The following is an 18,640-nucleotide window of genomic DNA, read 5'->3' on the forward strand; positions in this document are numbered from 1 at the left end:
CCCGGGTGTCCGGGAACGCGCGGAACGGAGCCAGGAGCCCAAGCAAGATGATGATGGTTATGCAGCCCGAGGGTCTGGGGACCGGGGAGGGGCCCTTCGCGGGCGGCGGGGGCGGCGAGTACATGGAACAGGAGGAGGACTGGGACCGCGACCTGCTGCTGGACCCGGCCTGGGAGAAGCAGCAGCGGAAAGTGAGTGCTCACCCATTTCCCAACGGCAAAACTGAGGCCTGGGAGGCTAGGCGGCTTGTCCTGGGTATCTCACAGGTCCGGGCAGAGCCTGAGTTTAACCCAGACTGCCACTCCCCAGCCCAGGCTCTGCCCCGCAGCCCCCTGCTGTCCGCAGAGCTGGAAGAGAAGCCTGGGAGCCCTCATGAGGGGCTTAGGATGTCAGGAAGTGTTCCTGGGCTACCCGTACTCCCCACCCCAGGGCTCATTTCCCTGGGCCCACTGCCTCATTTCTGGGGCAAAGATCCGTTTGGGCAAAGCGCAGGGCATCCAAGTTGAGGGTGGGGGTTCACAAAGGATAATCATTCTTCCCAGCCCATCCCACACTCTAAATATTCCCAGGTTCCACCCCGAGTGGAACAAGCTAGGCACACTAGGGACGGGGGAGCAAGGCTTCTCAGACCCCACCCTACCCTCTCCTCTGTATCCTACCCAGGGCCGGGTCCATAGTCATTCTATCTCCTGACAGTTGAAGAAAGTTAGGCCCAGAAAAGAACTAGGGTAGGCCCCAAATCATACACTGTCAGAAAACAGGCACCCCAGTCTGAGGATCTTTATCCCTTGCCCCTCCCCCACCCCTTCACAAGATACCCCTTCCACCACGGGGCCCTGAATCTGCTGAAAAGGCCACCAGGTCGGGAGGAGGGGTGCCCTGGGTCCCCTTACAGGTCCCCTTGTGCAGTAACCTGACTCTCCAGCCAGATGGGCACTTTGTGCTGAGGCAGCGCCTTGGGGGAGCTTAACAGGGGCACATGGCAGGTGCTGCCCAGACTCAGCCTTGTAGGGAGGGCACTTGGGTCCCCTCCCTCCCTGAACTATTTTCACTCCCAGACTTTCCCTACTGGAGGGGGCAGGACACCTGGGTTCCCTAAAGAGAAAATGATCCCAGCTGGAATGAGAAAAATTTGAGAAGTGGTGGCCAGGGATGGCCTGCTGAGTGTTTGACAATAGCACAGGACTCCAGGAAAGGGCAGGGCACTGGGCTGCTCTGTGGAATTGTGAAATTCCACAGGGTCTGAGAATCCCAGAATTTAGAATCAGAGCATTTCCACTGGGTTAGAAGACAGGAGTTGACCCCAGGGGTCAAGAGACTTAGCTGACTAGGCTGGGATGCCCTGGGTGACACTTTTCCCCCCAGGCCCTCCCTGCACCTGTCTCTAAGCATGGCTGTGGTCCCTGGGTTGGCAGTCTTCTGGTGATGTCATCCCTGCCCCTGGCTCCAGCTGCCAACTGCTCTGAAACAACATCCCCCTTCTAACCACCCAGGCCTCTCCCAGATCCAGGTCCACATACCCCTCATATGACACATGCCAGTTTGTATCTTGCCTTTGTCACTTAAAATATCAGGAACATCCTTTCATCCCAACTTACAGCCACCCACCTCACCATTCATCCAACAGCTGCACAGGGTGGATGCTGTCTAAATCAATCAGCAGCCCCTGGAACAGGACATTTTGACCTTTTCTTTCATGTCCAATATTATTTATTACGAGATTGTAATAAACACCTTACGGTCAGCTTTAGCCCTGCCCCATCCCTACTCCTGAATGCTCCTTTTCCCACAGGTGACTCCTCCATCCAGGGGCTTCCCACAGTCTCAGAGCACTCCTGCTTCCTCCTTCCTGATTTCTCTTCTTTCAGCCTCACCCCAAACATTTATGTTTGATAAATATTTTGGGGGGAAATCCTACTGTATGTTTTAGATACCGGGATTCTACAAGAGACAAAACAAAGCCCCTGCCTCTATCTCACCCACCTGATCCTATCTCGTCCTCCTCACTGACACCCTGCATCTGATGCCCTTGATCCTCTTCTCCCTCTACTCTGCCAAGCCATTGTATCTACTCTGCAAACAAAACAAGCTTTCTGAAACACAGTTCTGTCTACCTTCCTCCTGCCTGAAGCTTTGCTGGCTCCCTGTGACTCTCAGGATCAAGTTCAAACTCTCCAGCTTAGCACCCAAGATCACGCATGACCTGGCTCTTGCCATCCCTCCGGCCTGCCTCTCACCACTGATACCCCAACACCCCCAGCTTCATTCCAGTAGTGCCCAGAAAGTTGCAGTCCCACAAATAGCAACTGTTTCTCATGGCACACTTGCCTGGGTGGTAGCCCCTGCCTGGAGTGCCCTTGCCTGCCCTTGCCTGCCCTTCCCTGCCTAGGGAGCTCCTGCTCTTCCATCTCAGCTCAGATCAAATGTGAGCCTTTCCCAAGAGGCCCTCACCTGATTTGGACAGCCCCTCCCAGAGATTCCTCAGTGTGTCTATCCCAGCACTCCTCAGACCTACGTGATTGTCATTAAGAGTCATGTTTGGTGTCATCCAGATCTGCTTGTCCCTCTGCCCTATCCAGACTCAGAACATCCAGACTCCAGGGTTAGAAGGACCTGCAAAAAGAACAAATACCCTTTTAGTGCTTAGGCCACCATGGAATAGTACTGCCTGTGTTCGCACTCCCTTAGCAATGACAGCACCATATTTGTAAATGTATCAATTTGTAGCAATGACAGCCTCTTCCAGGTCCAGCTCCCAAGATCTCTGAAAACTGGATGAGGGCCATCTTTCAGGAATGTCTGCTTTGTGGTGTGGAAATGCTCAGAATTCCAGAATCCTGCCATATTGGGGGAAGGACCCATGAGTCTGAGACATCATGAGTCTGACCCATTAATACGCAGAGACTAGGGCTGGGGATGTGGCTCAAGCGGTAGGGCGCTCGCCTGGCATGCGTGCAGCCCAGGTTTGATCCTCAGCACCACATACAAACAAAGATGTTGTGTCCGCCGAAAACTAAAAAATAAATAAAAATTCTCTCTCTCTCTTAAAAAAAAAAAAATACACAGAGACTAAACCCCAGAGAGGACAAGGGCTGACCCCGGATTATGGAGAGTGAGTAGCTCAGCTGGGATTGGAGCCCAATTGTGGACAATGATAGCAGCATTCAGGGGCCAAAGGTTTGATAGATTGCAAAATATAAATATTTATTGCACTAGGCGCCAGGTCACCTCCACCCCAACACACACACAGCTGTGTACCACTCCATATCAGATGGAGGTTGATACTGGTGTCAGGAAGGAGGTGGCTCTGGAAGCCAGGTCAGGCAGGGCCTGAGTGCTCAGTGGATCCTCTACAACCTGCATAGCGCTTGCACATTCAGAGTCTCCCTGGAGGCCAGTCCACAACCCTTGGGTCCTGGTATGCCTCCATCTGGAACTTCTGACATGAGAGAGACCGTATCTCCCTGGGCTGGCCCCTGAACTTCGGAGGTACTCCTACTTTGGATTGTGTTAAATATTTCTGAGCTCTCTTCTAGTGCTTAAGACTGGGCAAGGCTGGAGTGGACCCCAAGTCTGACTCCACTTCTTCCCTTCCAGAACAACTAAAGCTCAGAGAGGGCAGTGGCCGGGGGGACTAGTCCAGGATGCACAGCAAATCAGTGGCCAAGCCAGGACTTGAATCCAAGGCTCAGGGCTTTGAGATCTAGCCTAAGGAGCCAGGAGTGTGTCTCAGGTCCCTATACCCAGTCCTAGGGTCTGAGCACTGTCTTCTCCCCCAGACCTTTACTGCCTGGTGCAACTCACATCTGCGCAAAGCGGGCACCCAGATCGAGAACATCGAGGAGGACTTCCGAAATGGCCTCAAGCTCATGCTGCTCCTGGAGGTCATTTCAGGTGAGGGTGAAGATGTGTGTATAGGGACCTCAGACACAGGGCAGTCTGGGGAATTGGAGAATGATGGCAATGGAGTGCTGGAGGGGAGTTGGAGTGAGGGGAACTTGGGGACAGTGTTTACTGCTGCTTCTCATGACTTTGACCCTTGACCTGTGCTCTTACACTCAGGAGAGAGGCTCCCCAGGCCAGACAAAGGCAAGATGCGCTTCCACAAAATCGCCAATGTCAACAAGGCCCTGGACTTCATTGCCAGCAAGGGAGTTAAGCTGGTGTCTATCGGTGCTGAGGGTGAGGAGGGGCCAGGGCAGGGCATGGGGGCTCCCTGGGACATCAACAGGTCACCTCTGTGAGCCTCAGTTTCCTCATTTTAACAATGGGCATACTCATCCCTGCCTCAGAAGAGAGACTGAGGAGCAGATGTACCCAAAGTACTGGCACAGCACCTGGTGCCCAGTAGGTGTTCAGCTAATCATTTTAAAATAGGAATAAGTGTTTGTGAAGTGCCTGCTAAGGGCTCACCCACTAGGTGCCCGTTCTGGGGTGCAGAGCAAGAACCAGAGCAAGAATGAGGGAACTGTGCTCCGAGGCCTGGACAAACAGGCTTTGAGTACCAGCCAGAACTGTCCCCTCACTTCCTCCGTACAGAGATCGTCGATGGGAACCTGAAGATGACCCTGGGCATGATCTGGACCATCATCCTCCGCTTCGCCATCCAGGACATCTCAGTGGAAGGTGAGTGGTGGGGGAGAAGGCCGGGGAAAGGACTGGCCCAGACCTTTTCCAACTAATGCTCTCACCTACCACTTTGCCATCCAGAAACCTCGGCCAAGGAAGGTTTGCTCCTGTGGTGCCAGCGGAAGACAGCCCCATACCGCAATGTCAACGTGCAGAACTTCCACACCAGGTGTGTCAGCGGGTCAGCGCTGGGGCAGGGGGATGTCCACCCTGATCAGTGAGGGCACAGAGCTGTTCCCCTACTCCGCCTCAAGCCCCAGGGAATGAGGGGTCACAGCCAAGTTCCTGGAGCATAGCATTACTGTCTAAACATAGAAGGACTGCTAAATGTTGAATTGAGTAGAACTGAATTCAGGAGGATTACAGAGGATTCCGGAGCCTTTAAGAATCCCCAGAAGAGCATTCCAGCCAGAGGGAAGCTGGAGGCCAAACACATCCAGAAATTGGTGTGTTCTATCAAAGGGCTTGTGAGGGAACTTGGAGGAGCTAGGAGGAGATGGTCTGAGTCTGGGACCTTACACCCAAGCTAAGGAGTGTGTGCTTTACTCCATGTTATACTTGAGGCTGTCTTGTGGGGCACTCCTGGGCCTTGACTTGAGCCAGGCCTGACACCCACTTCTCTGTCCAGCTGGAAGGATGGCCTGGCCCTCTGTGCTCTCATCCACCGACACCGGCCCGACCTCATTGACTATGCCAAACTGCGCAAGGTGGGCTTCTGCTGCCCCAACCCTGGCCCTTGATCTCTGCCCTCAGCTGACCTTTCAGCTCTTCCCTTCACACCCACCTAGGATGACCCTATTGGCAACCTGAACACTGCCTTTGAAGTGGCGGAGAAATACCTGGACATCCCAAAGATGCTGGATGCGGAAGGTAAGAGCAAGCCCCGCCCAGGCAAAGCCTCCTCTTACTCATGAGCAGGCACAGTCCAACTTCTGTCCTGCCCCTGTTTGTCCCTCCTGTGCCCAACCACCAACTCTCTGGTCACAGTGCTCCTGCCACCATCCCCTTCCATCTTGTCCCCTGCCCTCTCCTGCCTTTCCCCTATGGAATGGCTCCACCCTCATATCTCAGTCCCCTGGATTATCTGAGATAATCCAGGTCCTCCAACCTGGCAGCTCCTCTGGAGCACATCCTGCCTTTGTGCCCTGTGCCTAAGCAAGCCATTTAGTCAGTGAAGCAGCAGACATTTCCTGAGCACCTGCTGTGTGTCATGCCCTGGCTGTGTCGGCACTGATGGAGAACTGGTTCTGGCCATGGACTGAGAGAAAGACTGGCAGACAGAGTTATAAGGTGGTTAGGGGTACCAGGCAGTGTGGACTGGTCCCTCAGGAGGTCCACAGTGTCTGTTCACTCACCCAGGCTTTGGGGAGGAAGAAAATGCTGGCCTTGGGGGAGCTGGATGCTAGTGACTAGATGTCACTGCCCCTCACATCTGAGGGGTTCTATGCCTGGCACTTGTCTGACATACTAGGGTTCAATCCCCATTCTCCACTGGTGGCTTTGGTCAACATACACCCTATTGCCCTCCCCAGACATCGTGAACACTCCAAAGCCGGACGAGAAGGCCATCATGACCTATGTTTCCTGCTTCTACCATGCCTTTGCAGGGGCTGAGCAGGTGAGTGGGCATCGCTGCTGCCCCAGGGGCACTGCTGCCCAGGCTGGGCTTGCAGACCCAAAGGCCCAACCTGGGCAGCAGCCCAACATTTGGCAGTGCCAGATGGTGTAGGTGGGAGTGCACTGTCCCAGCTGTACCCACTTGGTCTTTAGGGAGCTCAGGAGCAAAGGCCTCTGACCTGGAAGCACCCTCTCCACCTAAGAGATGTGCACCCCTCCTCCTTCCCCCTATTTGCCTGGCCCAGGTTTTTAAGAGTCTTACAGAGGGAGGCTGGGTTGGGGCATCCAAGGCAGTTTGTCTTATGCCAGCCCTACTGCCTACCCCTACCACAGGCAGAGACAGCTGCCAACAGGATCTGCAAGGTGCTGGCCGTGAACCAGGAAAATGAGAAGCTGATGGAAGAGTATGAGAAGCTGGCCAGCGAGGTGAGGCTGGCCCAGAGCCGCTCCCACTGTGCTCTGCCCACCTTGGCTCTGCTCAACCCTCACTAACCCCAGCATGGGCCTGCAGACCTTCCCTCTTCTCAGAGTAGTCCTGGCCTCTCCCCAGCCTCTTCCTGCTCTTTGCGACCCATCACCTGCCCTTCTGACTACCCAGGCTCCTGGTTAGTCACTGATTCACTCCTTATTCATGGATCTATTCCCTTGAATTTAGCAGCTACATGGCCCTTAGTTCTGTGCCAACACGATCCTGGCCCCTAGACTCAGAAGTTAAGCATCCTGGGGCTGGCAGTGTAATTCAGTGGTAGAGCACTTGTCTGACATACTAGGGTTCAATCCCCAGTACTTCAAAACATAAAGACATAAGAAATTAACCACTCTGCTCCTTTCCTGATCAGGAGGGACAGACTGACCCAGAGTTGTGAAAGTTGCCCCCAGGAGGTCTGGCCCTCTGACCAGTCTCTGAGTGGGTGGAGAGGGGTGAGTGACCTGGGGGCAGTTCTGCTCAGAGCTCTCAGCTTTGCCCCTGCCTGGCCCTGGCAGCTGTTGGAGTGGATCCGCCGCACTGTCCCATGGCTGGAGAACCGTGTGGGCGAGCCCAGCATGAGTGCCATGCAGCGTAAGTTGGAGGACTTTCGGGACTACCGGCGCCTGCACAAACCGCCCCGAGTTCAGGAGAAGTGCCAGCTGGAGATCAACTTCAACACGCTGCAGACCAAGTTGCGGCTGAGCCACCGACCCGCCTTCATGCCCTCCGAGGGCAAGCTGGTCTCGGTGAGCCAGGCAGGAGTGGAGGTGGTCCCAGCCCTGTTCCCATGCCCTGGGTGACAGTGGGCTCTGTATCCCTATCTGTACAATGGGTGAACTTCAATGGAGGGCACTTCTGCCTGCCCCTCAGGACATTGCCAATGCGTGGCGAGGGCTGGAGCAAGTGGAAAAGGGCTATGAGGACTGGCTGCTGTCTGAGATCCGGCGCCTACAGCGCCTTCAGCATCTGGCGGAGAAGTTCCAGCAGAAGGCTTCTCTGCATGAAGCCTGGACCCGGGGTAGGTACCCCTCATGGGGCTGAGCCTCTCCTGGAGTGGAGTCCTAGCAAAATGCACAGGACTAGGGTCCAAGCCCTGCAGGGAAGCCAGAGACCAGATTTCTAGTCCCACCTTGACTTGCCACAGTGCAACCTTAGCCCCTTTTTGGACCACATAATCTATAAATTCAGGACCTTTCCCCCTTTCTAGGCTTAGGCCCTCTGTAGGTCTCTGATTGTCACTTACCGTTGTATTTGTATATGTAGCAGGTATCTGAAGATGAGTTGGTCCTGAACTCTAATATCACTTGTCATATTCAAAATATTGCATGCCTCAAATATATCACTCTGGATAAAATCATTCATTCAGGGGCTGGGGTAGAGTGCTTGCCTAGCACATGTGAGGCACTGGGTTCAATCCTTAGCACCATATAGAAATAAATTTTAAAAATTAATTTTAAAAATCATTCATTTACTATTCTGTCAAGAGATTTAAATCCTACAAATGAATGGGTCCTGCCTAGCAATAATGAATAAATACTCAAAAGGGATTTTGGACATAATGAATAACAATCATTTGGAGTAAGAATTTCTTAAAATTACAGCTAGCTGTGTGACCTGGGAAGTCATTTATCACATCCTCTGCAAAACACACAGGCACTCAATAAAGCGTCCTACCACTATTATGCTTACATTGGTTTTTAATTGCAAAATTATAACTATCACTCACAAAACACTTTTCAACAAATACTCATTAAGAGCCTACCAAGTGCCAGACACTGTGCCAGGCCCTGGGGAAACAGTGGTGAGCAAAGAAATCAGGTCAGAGGCTTAAGGGGCTCACAGAGTTCTTGAGCGCTAGTTGGAGACCAAAGAGTTTCAAAACTGTGCCAAGAATTAGCCTGGACATTGCTGGGTCATTAAGGCCATGCCATGCATCAGGGGCTTCACTTTATCGCTGTGGGGTTTCAGAGTATACCCCCAGGGTAGCCCAGCAGGTGTCATCACCTGCCCTCACAACCCAGCCGAAAGCCCCTGTTCCTCCCGCGGCTGACTCTGGGTGACCGGAGCCTGGCCTCTCTCGGAGCAGGGAAGGAGGACATGTTGAGCCAGCGCGACTACGAGTCGGCTTCGCTGCAGGAGGTGCGTGCGTTGCTTCGGCGCCACGAGGCCTTTGAGAGCGACCTGGCAGCGCACCAGGACCGTGTGGAGCACATCGCTGCGCTGGCCCAGGAACTCAAGTAGGCGTGACCCGCTGCTGGCCCCGCCCCACTCCTCTGCCCTCCAGGAGACCCCCGGTTCTCCCGGGTTTGTTAACCTGTGATACCAGTGTTGTCCTTCCCTTGTCGCCACTAGCTCCGCCCCTCCCGGAACCCCGTCCCCGCGCCGCTCTGCTGCCCCCACATCCACACCAGCGCTCTATCTGCCCGCAGGAACACGAACTGGAACTCCCTCTGGGAACGCCCCGCTTTATCCCTCACCTATCCTGGCTCCCTATGCCTTCTCCAGGGCACAGGGGCCAGCCCCAGGAGGGCAGTCAGTGGAAAATCAAGGCCAGGGTCTGGCCCCACACTCATCCCCTTTCTCACTCCAGTGAGCTGGACTACCATGAGGCGGCCTCAGTGAACAGCCGCTGCCAGGCCATCTGCGACCAGTGGGACAACTTGGGCACGCTGACCCAGAAGAGGAGGGATGCGCTAGAGGTGGGGGCTGGGGCCAGGGAGCTGGAGCCAGGCAGAGGCCACCCCTGCTAGCCAGGTGCTGACAGCTGTCCCCTGGACCCCTAGCGGATGGAGAAGCTCCTGGAAACCATCGACCAGCTGCAGCTGGAGTTTGCAAGGAGGGCAGCTCCCTTCAACAACTGGCTGGATGGGGCAGTGGAGGACCTGCAGGATGTGTGGCTGGTGCACTCTGTGGAGGAAACCCAGGTGGGTGGGGCACCGGTGCGATGACAGGAAAGCTGGCCCCAAAGCTGCCTCCTGGGGAGTGGGAATGGGAGGAAAACCCCAGTTTTAGAGTGCTGGACTAGGATGCTGGGTTCCCGGACCAGCCGCTGGACTGTTGCCTGGCCTGGAGCACTCTGCTGCTCTTTCTGGTGCCTGCGGTAAACGGGAGATGCTGATTGATCCTTCTCATCACCCCAAGAGCCTGCTGACAGCTCACGAGCAATTCAAGGCAACACTGCCTGAGGCTGACCGAGAGCGAGGTGCCATCCTGGGCATCCAGGGCGAGATCCAGAAGATCTGCCAAACGTACGGGCTGCGGCCCAAGTCTACCAACCCTTACATCACCCTCGGCCCCCAGGACATCAACAACAAGTGGGACATGGTCAGTACCCCACATGCCCTACCCTGCCCACCCCACCTTACATTCTAACCACCCTGTGACCTCACCTGTCCCAAGATATGGGGAATAAAGCCCACCTCCAGATCTGGGGATCTGCCACAGATTCTCTGAAAAGGCATCTTGCCTATTGTGGCCTCATCTGTAAAAATACCAACAGCAACAGCAACTCCCATCAGAACTGATGTGCAGAATTCAATTGAATGACATCTTTCATAAAAGCCCTATTTTAGAGATGAGGAAACCAAAGCCCACACAGGTTGAGAGCTTGCCCACATAGTCTAATTCAGCTTACAGCAACAGGGGCTGAAGTTTGAGCCCTTCAAAGCCATTTCTGGCCCCCAGAGCTGGTCTTGGCACAACCACCCTCCTTCCCAGGTCCGAAAGTTGGTGCCCAGCCGTGACCAGACACTGCAGGAGGAGCTGGCACGGCAGCAGGTGAATGAGAGGCTCCGGCGACAGTTTGCTGCCCAGGCCAATGCCGTAGGACCTTGGATCCAGGCAAAGGTGGAGGTAAGGGCTTGGAGAGTGGGGCCAACCTGGGGCATAGGCCAGGGCTGGGCCACAGGGCATTGGAATCCTTCATCCCACCTGAATACCCTTGCAGGAGGTGGGTCGGCTGGCAGCAGGGCTGGCTGGCTCTCTGGAGGAACAGATGGCAGGACTGCGGCAGCAGGAGCAAAACATCATCAACTACAAGAGCAACATCGACCGTCTGGAGGGTGACCACCAGCTGCTGCAAGAGAGCCTGGTCTTTGACAACAAGCACACTGTCTACAGCATGGAGGTGGGGACCTACCCTCTGGGGAGAGACAGGCAGATTAGCTGGGGAAGCCTAAGTGATCAAGAAGGCCCCCCATGTACCCACGGGGATACTGAGACTCAACGATGGGAAGTGACCTGTTTAGAGTCACAAAGCATCCTACTGCCAGGCCAGGATTTGTTGTGGCTAGCCAATCAATACTTAACACATAATAAATCATCACACTTGAAGATAGTGCTAGTGGTCACTCACTGTCCCAGGTGGGGACACTGGCTCAGTGAGGGGGAGGACTTGCCCAGGGTCACACAGTGGGACCAGTGTGGAACTAGAGCAGTGGCCAAACACTGGCTGCCCACTGATTGGCCCATCTCCCTTTCTCCAGCACATCCGTGTGGGCTGGGAGCAGCTGCTCACCTCCATCGCCCGCACCATCAATGAGGTAGAGAACCAGGTACTGACCCGAGACGCCAAGGGCCTGAGCCAAGAGCAGCTTAATGAGTTCCGGGCATCCTTCAACCACTTTGACCGGGTCAGCAGGGGCCCAGCCCATCAGGGTAAGACATCTGGGGACTGATGGAACTTGGGAACCGAGGCTAACATCCACTCACCCACTACAGAAGCGGAATGGGATGATGGAGCCTGATGACTTTCGAGCCTGCCTCATCTCCATGGGGTATGACCTGGTGAGTGCCCCAGCCTCTTCCCAGGAGTGCCATAATTGACCCCCCCATATGAACCACCTGCTGTGTGCCCCCATCATCTCCTCTATGCCTCACCACACCTACATGAGGCTGAGGCTATCAAAGACTCAGAAAGGTAAATTAACTTGGACCTGGTTCTGCCGTTACCCCAAGGTCTAAGCTTGTACTGTTTTTACCTTTGAGAAACAGCATTATAGAGGGTTGTGGCCCCAGAAAAAAAGTCAGGATCAATGAGCAACAAGGGCAGGAAGCAGGTTTCAGAATGGAACAGAGAACTTCTGATCGAGGTCTTTTGGAAGAAAGGAGCTGGGGGAAGCCTAGGTGATCAGGAGGACCCCAGTTCTGCTGGAGTCCTGCAAAGGGGTTGTGCAAGCCATGGCTGGACAGTCCCCAGAAAGGGACTCTGGGAGCCCTCCTGGCTTTGGCACCATGGGCCTGGAGCCTGCCTGTCTTTCTACAGGGTGAAGTGGAGTTTGCGCGCATCATGACCATGGTGGACCCCAACGCAGCTGGGGTTGTGACCTTCCAGGCTTTCATTGACTTCATGACCCGAGAGACGGCTGAAACAGACACAGCTGAGCAAGTTGTAGCCTCCTTCAAGATCCTGGCAGGAGACAAGGTGAGCCCTGAGTGGTGGGGGGCTGGCGGGCTGGGGCAGGGCACAGGACCCAGGGGCCCTCAATGCTGCTTCTCCCCCAGAACTACATCACCCCTGAGGAGCTGAGGCGGGAGCTCCCAGCTGAGCAGGCCGAGTACTGCATCCGCCGGATGGTACCCTACAAGGGAACTGGTGCTCCAGCCGGAGCCCTGGACTACGTGGCCTTTTCTAGTGCGCTGTATGGGGAAAGCGACCTCTGATCTTAGCCCTGCAGTTCTTGAGAAAAGAAAATAAAGAGGGTGTTCCCGGTGGCTCATCCCATCCATCCGCCAGAGTCAGGCCCTCAGAGATCAGCCAGCCAAGTACTTCTGAATAAAGATCCCGTGGGCTTCTCTCCATCTCTTTTTGGTTCCTGAAGCAGAAACTGTCTTCTGGATCCCAGGCAGAACTAGCTATCCCTCCTTGACCTTTCAGGGGTCCCCCCATTCCTCCTTGCCCCAGGGACCAAGCATCCACAACACTGGGGACCAGGACATCTCTTTATTGCTGTTAGAGAAGGGGTGGGTTACAAGTTTCCTGGATGTGGAAGGGGACAGTGTCCCCAAATCCAGGGAGACCAGAATATGTATAGCATCAGACAGAGGAAAACCAGGACAGGAAGCCAGAACCTGCTGAGGACAGAGCTGGATTTAAGATGAGAATATTTTCATTCTGTACCTTACCCGAGCCCCTTGCTCCAGCTGTGGCTGCCATGAAAGCATCCTTCACTCCAGTATCCTCCCAGCTACCACAATCCAACAAAGATGCAACTGGGGAACTTCAGGGAGGGAGGGGGATAAAGTGGAGGCTCAGTGCCCCTTGCTCACCCTGAGGTACCCAGTGCCCACCCCTCAGACAACTGTGCCTGCTGGGGAGGAGCCTGCATGTGCGGGTCAGGCTGGGAAGGGCCACTCTGGTCAGCACCAGGTCCTGCACCATGGACTCTTCAGTTCACCACCGCCGAGCTGGCCATGGTGTTCACACCACAGGCCCCGGACCCTCGATGCAAGTAATAGTAACCCTGGGGGAGAGGATGCTTGATGAGGGTGTGCCCAGCAGAACAGGGGCTAAAGAGCAAGGGCCACACAGGCAAGACTCACCTCCTCACCCCAGTCAGTGCCCCAGCTGTTCTTGATGGCCCAGAAAGGAACCTGAGAGCCTAGGGAGCAGTACAGAGCACAGGGGTCAAGGACTCAATCCTCATCCATGCCTCAAGCACTTTATTACCTTCAAATACATGCAGTGGGCCTACTGTGTGTGCGGTGCTAGGAAAAGAGCAAAAAGCAAGAAACGCCAGCCCACCACTCTCATGGAGACCTGCTGCAGCTCTGAGGCACAAGAAGAGCACTTGCCACCCGCCTCCAGCATAATGTCACCCTCCCCAGCTTTCCCATCCATAGAGGGCCTGGATGATCCCCTGAGGCTGTGTGGGTGACAGTGTTCCTAGGCTTTCCCCTGATTTCCCCCTCAGAGGCCTGTGATGCTGACATCCAACCATCTGTGGCCTGGGATGGATGGACAGTCAGTCAGCGAAACTCACGGTTGCCATAGCCCACAAGCAGCACAGCATGGTCAATGAGCCAAGGGCTGCAGAGGGGCCGGAGTGGGTGGGCGATTCCATGGCGGTAGAACTGGGGAGGGAAAATAAGGAGTAAGAGGCCAACTCTGAGGAGAAGAAGGGAGAGGTGGGCAGGAGATGGAACAAGGGCTGTGGGGCAGGGCCTTACCTGCATGCCAAAGGCATTGATGGCTACAGAGATAGGGCCCCTCTTGGCCAGCCAGGCCGCCAGCTCTGGGAGGGGGAGGGACAGCGTCAGTGGGCACAAGGACCCTGCTCAGCAAGCCTGCACCACCCCCGCCCCTCACTCACTCTGCTCATTCTGGCTCAGCTCCACTGAGTCATTGATGTAGACCCTGGCCTTCTCTTCTGAGAACCTGCAGGTCTGCATGTGGCCCCGGTAGCTGTAGTCATCCTCTGTCTCCAGCCCTCCTGGGGGTGGCAGGGAGAGTGGACTCCACTTATGCTCCCTCCCAACCAGAAGTGCATCGAGCCCCGTACACACCAGATCCCACGTTCTTCACCCACCCTGGGCTACAGGCCCCCCCTTCCCTCTGAGAACTCTCCTCATGCTAGGGGTGACACTACTGAGAGGCAGGGAGGACAGAGCAGCAGTAACCAGCAAGAAAGGTGGCAGAGACAAACTCAACTCCCAGTTCTTCCTCCTGCTGAGGGCTCGTCCTGGCCCTCCTGGGACTCATCTGATTTTCCTGTCCTGCTCTGAGAGTCCCCTCCAATCTGGTCTACGCCCTGCCAGACTCCCAGACTAGTCTCTGTCCAGCCCTTTTTCTTTCTGTGACTGCAGCCCAGTTCTACTGAACTGAACTGCCACTTAGTTCCACACCTCTCAGGTGTGAGGTAGGTGTCTTGCACTTGGTTTAGCAGCCTTTTAGAAACCCAGACCTCTAAGTGGCAAAACCACCAAGACCCCCTGCTCACCACGACACACCTTCACATACATTTCCCCACTTGACATTTAGGGGACTCCTACCAGGTAGGCCTGGCTCATTTTCCATATGAGGCGGCTGAGGCTCTGACAACTGACTGCCCAAGGTCTTCTGCCAATCAGGGTTGGCATTAAGACCTGAACCCAGTTTTACATGACTCCCACACTCATGTCTCCCCACCACCCCATAAACTGACTTCTTTTTGAGGGAGAAGTAGCACTTCCTGCCCCTCCTGACTCCATTAATGCATACCCAAATTCTTTATGGCCTCGTAGGCATTGGAGGGCAAGCCACCCATGCATGCTTTGTCCATCTTGTCACAGTCCAAGAGCTCTAGGAGACAGAAGGCTGGTCTGGAGGAGCCCTCTGGAGGGGCTGGGCTGGGGACAGGGAGGTGGAACGGGATGCTCACCCTGCTCTGAGAGGGAGAGCAGGGTTCCCTGGTTCAGGAACCACTGGCCCTCCACATTGCCTGTGACTGAGAAGGCCCAGCAGGAGCCACACATGCCCTGTAAGAGATGGGCGATGTCAGGGCCAGATCCCTCCCCCAGCCTCCATGCCAAGTACATGTCTCACCCTTATTTCTAGGGCTCCAACCTGGTCTTTGACTTTGGTGACGGCTCCCTTCTTCCTCCAGTCCCATTCAGGTGGGGCAGGATCACTCACGGTCTTGGTTAATTGCATCTTCTTGATAGACTCCTCTTTTAAAAGGGGATTCAGATAGATGGTGTTGAACTCCTCCTCTGTGGGCAGCGCATAGAGGGAAAAAATATTTGAAATCAGCTCTGACCAGGCGCCCTGGGGCAGGCCCTCTTCCACGCTTTATGAAGGCTCTGGCTACCATCCCTACCTGTGAGGTCACTGAACTTGGTGACCCCATATTGAGCTGTGCCCCGGTCTAGGGCCTGGATCTTCTGTGCTCGAACCATGTTTCTGACAAAGATAGACATTCGCCACTTGGCTTCTGAGGATCAAAGAGGAGGCAAGGAGGAGCTCAGAACCCAGGCAGATCATAAAAGGAAGAGTGATGGGGCTAAGGCACAGGGATTTCCCAGGGAGAAGGTATAATCTAAATCAGGTCTGAAGCTCTTTTGGAGAAGGACAGAACCCTGGGGCAGGTGGAAGAGGTGGAGCCACACCTATCAGCAGTGGAATGAAAGGTGAGATCAACTTTCAGGCCAAACTGGAGTGCTGACTTCCCAGGTGTGAGGCAGTAACTGAAACAGGGTCTCAAGAGCATCACCCAGGGGAGGCCATGGGCAAGGCTACGGTGCACCCAGCAGAGAAAATCTAGTGTCCACCCCATTCTATCCTTTTCAGAGAGAGGGAGGCCCCTGGTTTCTGACCAGGAAAATAAGATCAGAAAATGATACAGTTACTTGGGGTGACTGCCCAGTCTTGGATTAGAACTCAGGTCTAATCCAAGAGATGTATAGCTTCTTGTGTCCCCCTCCCCAACATCATGGCACAAAGTGGGGGGAAGGCCCTGATTTGACAGGGACAGGAACAACCAATATGATCAGGGATTTGGAGGCTAGGTCCTTACCCTCCTTGGTTTCATAAGTCCGGTTATAGGTGGCAACAAAATTCTTGAAAAGTGAAGTCATCTTCATGGAAAACTCCTGGAAAGGCAGAGTGTCTTTACAAGGACTTCAGCCCAACCGAAGAGCCCTACTCCAGGTAAAGGGAGAAGGGGCATAAGGCGAAGCTGGCCTCAGATATGGCCTCCTCACCTGGGGTGGGAGATCCTTGCTGAACAGTGGAAAGACTGGGTTGAAAGTCTCATTTATATCATCTGGATAAGGTTGGAATACAGAGGAAATTAAGACTGAACCCTTAGTGAAATCTGATGTGGGCTATCCCAGCCTCCCTGGGCTATCTCAGCACCTGTAACCTTGGTATCCACGGGGCCACAGTCCCGCCGCAGCAGCATGTGTCTTCCCAACTCATTCAGGATTGCAAAACTGCAGAGCTGAAGGCAGAGGGAGAAGACAGTCTGGGGACTGGGATGGTAACAAGGTTCCAGACAAGAGAAGCTGGCTCCTCAGATGAGGACCACCCCCAAGGCAATCACCCCTGCAGTGCGTGCAGGGTGAGGCAGAGCCACCCCAATACCACCCTTTGCAAGCATCTTGATTTCCAGTCCTGGGAGCTTGGGCAGTGACTCAGGGCAGGGGAGCTGCTGCCCCAGATCCTTGCCTCTTGACCTGACCCCATCGCTCCCAACTTTTGCTTGACTGAACCTGGTGTCGGCAACTGTAGGAGCCCCATCACTCACCAGGGTTTTCTTGGACACAGGGAGCTGGCACACAGTGGGGTCGTTGCAGGGCGGCTCCTCCAGGGTGGCCTCCAGGGTGTACAGGGTACCCCCGCCCTCCTGGATGGAGGAGCGGATGAGGCGGGCACAACCAGCCTTCTTGTCCCTCCTTTCAGCCCACAGCCCCACCCGTGCCACCCTGCCCGTTCCCAGTCTCCCGAGGTTCGATTCTCCACCGTCCAGGCCCCCGTCCCACGTCTAGGCCAAAGTTCCCCCATCCCTCGGACCAGGCCCGGCGCCCCGCCGCTCGCGCGTCCTCACCCGGCGGACGCGCCCGCGGACTGCCGCCAGCACCGCCCGCGACCCCGCAGCCCGACCGCGGTTGTACATCCTGAGCGCGAAGCGGGCGGGCGCCAGCAGCTCCGGGGCCGGCGGCTCCCAGGCCTGCGCGCCCGCGGCCCGCGGCTCGGCGGCGGCAGGAGCCACGCCCGGGAGCAGCCACAGCAGCCACAGCAGCCGCAGCCAGGGCGACATGGCGAGGGCGAAGCCGGCGGCCCGCACGCACTGACCGAACGGAGGAGCAGACCAACCGACCCTGCCAGACCCACGGACTGAGTTGCCGGCGCCTCTCCCCACCGCTCCCCGGGTCTGGGGCCAATGGGCGCCGGCCCCGGGCGCCTGCGCGCTCGCTTATTTACGAGAGGCACGTGGGCGAGGGGGGCTGGTGGGGGTGGACAGGGCGAGGACGCTGGCCTGAGCATAAAAGCGACGGTTATTGCCCCTTATTATATGTTAGGCACTGTGCGCCCCAGCCCTTTATCTTCATGGCAATCCTGTGAAGTAGGTGCTGTGTCCGGTTCACAGGTGAGGACAGAGAGGCTCACAGAAAAGAAGGGTCACTCAGACGTCTGATAGAGCTGAACTTGAGCTTGGGAGTTGGCTCCACAGCCTAGGATCGCGGCTTATTCACCACTTGGAGGCCTCTCTTCACATCCGCGAAATGGCCGGTTATATCCTGGGTTGTGGCAGTGAGTCGGGCTGTCGCAGTCCTCTGAGCTTTCTGCCACCACCAAAGCAATGTGTAGGGTGGGACCATTTCTATAAGCTTCAACTGCAGTTTGGGGGGTGGGGAGGAGCTACCAAGGGGAGCGTAAAAGCAGATAAGAAACAATAGAGGGGAAAACATCTGTGTGTGTGTGTGTGTGTGTGTGTGTGTGTGAGAGAGAGAGAGCAATAATCAGAGATGCGTGCTATGGCAAGCCACAGGAACCCCCACACACACACATAACACACCACAAGAACTAAAGGTAAGGGAGGCTTTTATTATTAAAATGGAGATATTCACATAGACTGGATGGATACAGAATCCATTGGTCTTGGATTCTGGAGGCAGCAATTTTGGAGTCAGCTCATTGGTGGGGAAGCCATCTCTGGGAGCATCTGGGCTGAATTGTTGCGGTTAAAGATGCTAAACTTTGTTGCAGGAATCCATGCATATGTGTGGGGCGTGCAAAGCAAAGGATTCTGATTTTTTTTTTTTTTTTTTTTTAATTCTAAGGGCAGTTCTTTCTATAGGCGAAGTGCGAGCTCTCCCTTCCCCCCGCTTCTTTCACGCTTTCCTGGCTCTCCTGAATTTGCCTGGGTCTGACATGAGCAATTTCATCTTAGGATCAGCAGTTTTCACAGGACAGGCATACACAGATGCATTAGGTCTAGTGCTCTG

General features: G+C 55.1%; 3 protein-coding genes across 3 annotated transcripts in view; 2 read left to right on the forward strand and 1 right to left on the reverse strand.

Moving 5' to 3' along the window:
- BBS1 (Bardet-Biedl syndrome 1) overlaps positions 1-18,640 on the forward strand; it is a 62,185-nt gene that overhangs the window by 29,844 nt on the left and 13,701 nt on the right. The window lies entirely within an intron of this gene.
- Positions 8-12,514, forward strand: ACTN3 (actinin alpha 3). The gene is made up of 21 exons (XM_081277960.1): positions 8-191; positions 3,780-3,894; positions 4,063-4,182; positions 4,540-4,626; positions 4,711-4,798; positions 5,258-5,336; positions 5,418-5,499; positions 6,162-6,247; positions 6,580-6,672; positions 7,231-7,461; positions 7,586-7,733; positions 8,802-8,952; positions 9,306-9,414; positions 9,499-9,639; positions 9,857-10,039; positions 10,433-10,567; positions 10,662-10,841; positions 11,200-11,346; positions 11,435-11,500; positions 11,979-12,137; positions 12,218-12,514. Exons 1-21 carry the CDS (start codon positions 48-50, stop codon positions 12,374-12,376), a joined length of 2,703 nt encoding a protein of 900 aa, XP_081134086.1. The 5' UTR covers positions 8-47; the 3' UTR covers positions 12,377-12,514.
- CTSF (cathepsin F) lies at positions 12,642-18,003 on the reverse strand. The gene is made up of 14 exons (XM_081278001.1): positions 17,239-18,003; positions 16,939-17,037; positions 16,548-16,632; positions 16,394-16,455; positions 16,207-16,282; positions 15,511-15,624; positions 15,258-15,403; positions 15,073-15,169; positions 14,913-14,993; positions 14,026-14,145; positions 13,883-13,947; positions 13,696-13,786; positions 13,256-13,314; positions 12,642-13,176 (listed from the first exon to the last, which is right to left on the reverse strand). Exons 1-14 carry the CDS (start codon positions 17,449-17,451, stop codon positions 13,102-13,104), a joined length of 1,383 nt encoding a protein of 460 aa, XP_081134127.1. The 5' UTR covers positions 17,452-18,003; the 3' UTR covers positions 12,642-13,101.

This window comes from Spermophilus citellus, assembly GCF_964194105.1.
Source record: "Spermophilus citellus genome assembly, chromosome: 2".
Taxonomy (NCBI): domain Eukaryota; kingdom Metazoa; phylum Chordata; class Mammalia; order Rodentia; family Sciuridae; genus Spermophilus; species Spermophilus citellus.